At 34.4% G+C, this 7,590-nt stretch overlaps 1 protein-coding gene across 2 annotated transcripts; it reads left to right on the top strand.

The window, feature by feature from the left end:
- Window positions 1-673: 673 nt before the first annotated feature.
- LOC110724431 (sugar transporter ERD6-like 6) lies at window positions 674-7,293 on the top strand. 2 transcript variants are annotated; one of them, XM_021903849.1, is made up of 18 exons: window positions 674-1,066; window positions 1,225-1,287; window positions 1,389-1,478; window positions 1,567-1,626; window positions 1,743-1,808; window positions 1,900-1,965; window positions 2,073-2,148; window positions 2,960-3,024; window positions 3,111-3,203; window positions 3,296-3,376; window positions 3,458-3,542; window positions 4,091-4,137; window positions 4,233-4,295; window positions 4,391-4,450; window positions 4,549-4,614; window positions 4,708-4,767; window positions 6,623-6,737; window positions 6,868-7,293. In XM_021903849.1, the coding sequence occupies exons 1-18, from the start codon at window positions 935-937 to the stop codon at window positions 6,978-6,980; spliced, it is 1,401 nt and encodes a 466-aa protein (XP_021759541.1). In that variant the 5' UTR covers window positions 674-934; the 3' UTR covers window positions 6,981-7,293. The 2 variants fall into 2 exon arrangements, with proteins under 2 accessions (XP_021759541.1, XP_021759540.1); XM_021903848.1 differs by having other exon boundaries at window positions 676-1,135.
- The last annotated feature ends 297 nt before the right edge of the window (window positions 7,294-7,590 follow it).

The raw sequence follows: 7,590 nt of genomic DNA, 5'->3' as shown, positions 1-7,590 counted from the left end.
ATTGTGTGTTTGTATGTTTGTTTCGCCTTGTCTTTATCTTGGCCATACGACGACCCATTTCTAATGGCGAGTAGTGGGGGACAAGTAGAGAGAAGCTTTTCAGGTGATGAAGCATTTTCATGAAGGGCTTAAATGAAGAGCGAATCATGCTTAGTTCTCATAGGAATGGTTTTATTTGGCTTTGAATATTATTTATTTTATTCTGCTCATGAGACTAACACAAAGGTTTTAAATATTGTTTGGTTTTAAGGGCCTACAACGGTTCCAAGTTGTAGGTTGACTTAGTTTGACTTTTACTTTTGTTTGGTTTGACTCTTTAAAGTTGATTTGTTTTTAAATGGTTTTAAAGATAGTCTTCCGCTGTGTGTGAGTCTTTGATATTTGCCTTAGCCGTTTTCACGGTGGCGGTAATGTCTTAGATTTTCCTTTTTTGTATTTTAAAAGGGCAAAATAAGTATTTTAAAGGAAAGAAATTTCTAGGGTGTTACATTATCAATGTGAGAGAAATAAATTAAGTACCCAGAGTTAGGGCTTGTTCTGATTTATTAAGCTGAATTGAATTGTTTACAAGAGAAGCATCCTCAAATTATCATAGTTTTAATTTTAAGGCAAATAGCCCACTCAATCAATCATAGAGTAGAATGGATAACCACGACATTCACAACAACACGAAAAAATGGTAATCAATAAACGATAAGAATCTACCATATCTGAACAAAATTCAGAATTAAGATATACGACGAAGTGCTCACCCTCAATTTCATTGTCTTGACCAAAACAAAACAAAATCCCATATTAAACAAAACAATATCACCCAACTAATAACATTACAGCTCCATTATTAGCTGTGTTAGAAAACACACACGACTTTATATTGTTCAGAATTCATTGCTAACGCTTTTTTCTGCTGCCATATTTGCAGAAAAAAGCAGCAATGAGTTCTGATTCTGAAGCAGGTTTAGGAGGAGGTGGAAATGATCTTCGAAAACCCTTTCTTCATACTGGAAGTTGGTATCGAATGGGTTCTAGACAATCCAGTTTAATGGGTTCTTCTCAAGTTATTCGAGAAAGTTCTATTTCTGTTCTTGCTTGTGTTCTTATTGTTGCTCTTGGTCCTATTCAATTTGGCTTTACTGTAAAAATTTGACTTTTTTTTGTGATTTTTTTTGGGTTTATTTTGTTGGGTTTTTGTTGAATTTTGCTTTTTGTTTGATTTTTTTTTAGTGTGGTTATTCATCTCCTACTCAATCTGCAATTACTGAAGAGCTTGGTCTTTCTGTTGCTGAGGTATTTGATTGATCATTGATTAAGGGGTTAATTTGGAATTATTTGTTCGTGATTTTAATGTTGTTGCTTTTGTTTTTGTTGGATGAACAATATTTGTTTAGTACTCTTGGTTTGGTTCTTTGTCGAATGTGGGTGCTATGGTTGGTGCTATTGCGAGTGGTCAAATTTCGGAGTATATTGGAAGAAAAGGGGTAAATAAACCATTTGATTTTGTTTCATCATTATGAATGATTATCACATTTTATGCAATTATTAAGATTTTATTTTTTGTGATGACAGTCTTTGATGATTGCTGCTATTCCTAACATAATTGGATGGCTTGCTATATCATTTGCCAAAGTAAGTCGTTGTAACTGTTGTTTGATCGTGCATTAAGATTTTAACGTGACCATGAATTTGATTTTGGGAGTCTTGTATTGCACTGCTTTATGCTGTTCAATTCTTTGCGCAATTAGGATTCTTCATTTCTGTATATGGGAAGGATGTTGGCAGGATTTGGCGTGGGAATAATTTCATACACGGTAATTTCTGTGGTTCTGTTTGGTTGATTTTGGTGGAGAATTATGAGAAAATTAGTTGAATCCTAATATTTGAGCTACTTTGGGGTAATAGGTTCCTGTGTACATTTCTGAAATAGCACCTCAGAATTTGAGAGGAGCATTGGGCTCAGTAAATCAGGTTTGTGGGTGTTTGATATTTCTCTTTGATGTTGTAGCTATTTTAGTGATCCTGTAACCGTAAACTTTTTGGTTTTGATTTGGTCATATTTTGTTCTTTGGTAATAGCTATCTGTTACAATAGGCATAATGCTGGCTTATTTGCTTGGGCTTTTTGTTCCGTGGAGAATACTTGCAGTGTTAGGTAATTCTTTGGTTAATCTCTTTGCATGTGTTGCTCAAGTATATGTGGTGCTTTCTGACTTCGTATTTGCCACTATGGTTGGTTATAACATTAAATTGAATCAAGGTTGTTCCGTTATGTCAATGCTGTTTTGCAATAAAATTTCAACTGTGTTTTGAGAAAAGTGGTTTGGATTTTGGAAAGTGCATTCTAATAGCACTCAGTGACATTCAATCATTCTTCATAAAAATAATTAAATCACATATAGGATAATTTCATTGACAATTATCCAGGGTTTTAGATTTGTAAATTATCATTACTTTACATAATTCTCAATTTGAGAGGGTTTTAGATTACTTAGAAAGGCTTCACTCACCTAACTAAATTAATCTAGCTTGCTTTAGGTTTCACTTGCCTAATCTATGTTACTCGAACTCGATTACCCATGTCTGATACATGTACGTGTCTAAGTGTCCGACTTGACTATATTATGAAAAATTTCCATGATTTTGAACTAAAATGAAGTGTCTAAGTGTCCTACCCATGTGCGAGTGTCGAGGGTCCGACATGGGTTCTTGAGGTGAGATGAAAAGTCCGAGTAACAAAGCCGGGCTAATCATTGGGTCTTTCAATTATTATCACTCAGTGCTAATAATAATATCTCTCAAGTTTACATTTGGTCACACTTCTCACAAATAATATATGGAACTAACCATTACTCAAATCAATGCACATCTCAAAATAATTACAAAAATGCCTTAATGGAGCCTCCTTTCCATGAGGGTGACTCCTATTTATTGAACTGATCAAATGTTGTTCATCTATTTACCAGGAATATTGCCATGTACTATATTGATCCCTGGTTTATTCTTCATACCAGAATCTCCTAGGTGGTTGGTATGTTATCTCAAGCTCCTTGCTTCTGCCTCGTTAGTGTACTTCTGACTAATGGTATTAATATGTATTATAAATATCACTTTCAGGCAAAAATGGGCTTGATGGAAGATTTTGAGGTTTCCTTGCAAGTTCTTCGTGGCTTCGACAATGATATATCTCTTGAGGTCAATGAAATAAAGGTAATAATTGTCAGATGCCTTCTCCTCTCTGAGGCTTATGGAGTGGTTATAAAGAGCTGTGTTTTATCTGTTGACCGTTTTATGTGTTTTAGAGATCTGTTGCTTCAAGTAGCAAAAGAACCACCATAAGATTCGCAGAACTACGACAAAGAAGATATTGGTATCCTTTGATGGTAATACTTAATGTCTGCTCTCCTTGATTTCAATTATAAGATAGTCAATCTTTAGAGTTTACATGCTTGCCTCCTCTGCAGGTAGGAAATGGGTTACTTATCTTGCAGCAACTGAGTGGAATCAATGGTGTTCTGTTCTATTCCAGTACCATATTCAAAGAGGCTGGTAAGCTTAAATTTGTCTTTCTATGTTTGTTATTTTCTCAATTGGATGTCTATAGTTATAGTCCAATCCTAGAAGCCTTCTGGCGTATATGGTGTCTGCAAGCTTTCTATATTTACTTTTACTCTAAATTATTTGCTGAAGTTCATAGAGCATGTGCCACATGGAAAACCACAATTTAACTGAGAAGAAAGAGCATATGCCCCCTTTTTAATTTGTTAGAATCAAGTCATACGACTTTCTTTTTCAGGGTGAGAGAGAGAGAGAGGGGCCGGGGGGGGGGGGGGGGTGGAGGGCAGATGTGTTATCTTTATTTTAGTACTCGGTATAACTTTTATAAGCTTATAGAATTTCATGTTTTTATCATATGCCCCCTTTTTAATTTTTTTGAATAGAATCAAGTCATACGACTTTCTTTTTCTGGGTGTGAGAGAGAGAGAGAGGGGGGGCGGGGGTGGAGGGTGGAGCGCAGATGTGTTATCTTTATTTTAGTAATCGGTATAGCTTTTATAAGCTTATTAAATTTCATGTTTTTAATTGGTTTTAAATAGGGGTGTCATCAAGCAATGCTGCAACAGTTGGCCTTGGTGCTGTTCAGGTGTGCTTACTGTGTCTCTGTTAAAAACAATTCACTAATCAACTTCAATAGCAATATTTAAATAGTTTTGTTTCCATGTATTTTCATCCTATTAGGTTATTGCAACTGTGGTAACTACGTGGCTGGTGGATAAATCAGGACGCAGGTTTCTTCTAATTGTAAGTAAATAAAGTATTAATGTTTTTGCATTAGTGAGTGATAGAATAGAAAATTTGGACTATGTTTCCTTACTCATTGTCCGTGGTTGCAATAGCTTTCTTCTGCAGGGATGACACTTTGCCTTCTAGTGGTTGCTGCGTCCTTTTTCTTAAAGGTGATAATGAATCCAACTTTGTACCTGTTGAGCACTGCTCCCTCCTAAATAATTTTTAGCTTTGTAGAGGGTTTGCTAAATGTTGTGTTTGATTTCAGGATATTGTAGGAATTGAATCTTCATGGCACAATGCATTCTCTATCATTTCGGTTGTAGGCGTTGTGGTATGTTGATGAATCTACTCTTGTTGCACCATTTTGGCAATTTTCCACTTTTTGAACATTTGTCATGTGGTCCTTACCTAATCATTCTTCCAGGCTATGGTTGTTTGTTTCTCACTAGGAATTGGGGCCATTCCATGGATTATAATGTCAGAGGTATATATTTCTTTCTGGACTATAATTTGCATGTTTTCTTTGCATTTAATGGAGCTTCTATTTATTTATTTATTTTTTTTAAAAAATATTCTATGATCAAGTCTGCTACGCTTTGTTATTTTGGAATATTATTCTGGACTGTTATAGTAAGCATGTTGTTGAGGCATGGAAACTCAACCGAAAGAATCAATAACATTAATTATGGAAGAATTAACGAAGAAAACATCCTGTTTGTTAAATCAAATTATACGTATAGTGATCAATTCACTGCTAACTCTTTAGCTTTAGTTAGCACTTAGCTACCAATTTTATGCAGAAATTACTTTCAAAAACAACTGACAATGTCAATTTCATCTTTAGGAACTATCTAAATATGAGTGTTTTTTACTTAGATAGTTCCTATGTGTTAGAATTGTACGAAGTAATTCATAACCCAGAAGAAGACTACAACTTCATTGCTTACTTTCTTAAATTGACTTCATAAACTAAAAAAGTAGTGGTTAAATGTAAGACTTGCAAGTTGCAACCCATAAGAGTAGAGTATCTTAGCAATTTTGTATCAAGTCAATTGCAATTTGGTTTTTCAAAAGCTCTAGCAAACAATTAGACCCATATATACCCTATCCCGGTAATTTTTCCTATCCGCTAGAAGGTGGCATTGCTAGCACATTGCTCCTTTGGGTTGGCAAAGGTCTACTAAATTGTAAAAACTACCTTTGTGATAAATTTAGCTCTAAGATCCTCATTTAATTTCATGGCAAAATTTAATGTGCCTAACATTTCTTACCATACATATTTTAACTTGTTTTTTACAACTATCTACCATGGAGATGTACTAATAAAACAAACCACTACAGAGTACAAGCACCATTGGTCACTAAAATTTCAGAAACTTCATTACAATTAGGTTTTTAATCACCGAATTAATCTTGAAAAATACTCCCTCTGTCGTCAGTACCTTACCCATATCGTTTGGGCACATTTCACATAACTTTGACAATCAATATCTTTGATTATCCAGGAGCAAAATTATTAGAATATTGAAATTATTGATACTTTTTAAGTTTATATTGACAGAAATCCAACAATATATATTTGTAGAAAAAAATTAATATTTATTAAGTAGTTTTTATATATGGTCAAAGTAAGTATATGAATGGTACAAAGAGTTCAAGAGAGTAAGGTATTGTGGTACAAAGGGAATAATGTAGTAGCAGAGATGTAAGTGATGGATTTGGAGTTGTGATGACAGAAGGTTTGATTAAATTCACAGCTTAAAAAAAAAAAAAAACGAAGTATCAAGCATCAATTTGATTTTTGCTTTTTTTTTTTTTGTATTTTTTTTGTGTATTAATATGCAAGTGATGCAACCGGCACCTTTGTGCATCTATTAAACGTGGTTAAGAGAACATAGAAGTTTGTTTGGTTTGATAACAGAGATTTTAGAAAATAATTAGGATATTTTTGTCTCTTTGATCCTTAGTGGGGAGGTGGTCTTTTACAAAGGAAAAAAAAAAAAAGTTTCGCCTTGAATTTTCTTGCAATTTTGAGTTTCAAAAACTGGGAGCATAATTTTCACGAGAACTTGTGCTACATTGACCAACAGCACTAGTTATATGTTAAGAAAAGTACTGCTGCATGACAAACATAGTTTTTTGATGCTGGTAGTAGGATAAAGAAGTTTTTACTTCTATTGCTTGCAAAAACATGTCTTACTCTGGGCCAACTCTGTCTTCGTTAGGCACTTTTTGTGCCATAACACTTCATATTCTCCTTCAGAACTCATAGATAAAAGACTTTTGTTGCATGTACTTTAAATCGGTGCTGGAAACTTTAACATGTCTGAAACTTGCAGATCCTTCCAATTAATATCAAAGGGCTAGCAGGGAGTATTGCTACACTTGCCAATTGGTTCATAGCATGGGTTGTCACCATGACTGCAAACATAATGTTGTCTTGGAATAGTGGAGGTGCATTTCTGCTCTTTTTCTCATAGCATGACTCCTTTCTCAGTTTGCTGTGATTAAAATTGAGAGCAGCTTAGCAGTTAGTCATGCCATCAAATATGTTTTCGCTGATTACTTTGTTTTTCCACTTTAGGTACATTCTCTATATATATGCTTGTTTGTGCCTTCACTGTGGCCTTCGTTTACCTTTGGGTCCCCGAGACAAAGGGGAGAACATTGGAGGAGATTCAGTATTCACTGAGATGATAAGCCGGATTTTATGGTAGACAATCCGATGGGCGTCTAGCATTAGGCTCGATTCAGTCCAAGTTAACATTTTCAGCTTGGTGGATCTAGCTATGCTGGGTAGATACTTGTATATGCACATGTAACTTCTATCATCTAGTCGAATATTGAAGTCACTTATGGAAGAGTTATGTAATGCAACATAATTTCCCTGCCATTTTTTCTATTTTTTTTTTCTTTCTATTTTCATCTTTTCCTCTCTTCCTACCTCTTCAAGATTTTGACAATAATTGTTTTGCCATTAGCTCAACCATCTATACCATGATTCTTGCAGAACATTAATAAATTATAATGGGTTTTAAGATTCAACTAGTTATTGGTTTGGCCGTTAGGGTGTTATTGTCATATTGTGGGTAGTTGTGGACAATAAAAAATACGGAGTACTTCGTAAGTGTATACAGTCTTTGTCTTTTTCTATTTACAACACACTTTTTTGCTATTCCACTATTTGAAGAATTGATTGGAAAAGGAAATAAACGGATTAAGCTATAAATTTTCAAAAAATTATCAAGAGTAAGCGAATTTTTGCATGGTTAGTTAATAATAAGCCAACTTTTTTATTAACTAAAAA

Source organism: Chenopodium quinoa, unplaced genomic scaffold, assembly GCF_001683475.1.
Source record: "Chenopodium quinoa cultivar QQ74 unplaced genomic scaffold, ASM168347v1, whole genome shotgun sequence".
In the NCBI taxonomy this organism is placed as follows: domain Eukaryota; kingdom Viridiplantae; phylum Streptophyta; class Magnoliopsida; order Caryophyllales; family Amaranthaceae; genus Chenopodium; species Chenopodium quinoa.
This window is presented reverse-complemented; position numbering and strand designations above follow the sequence as displayed.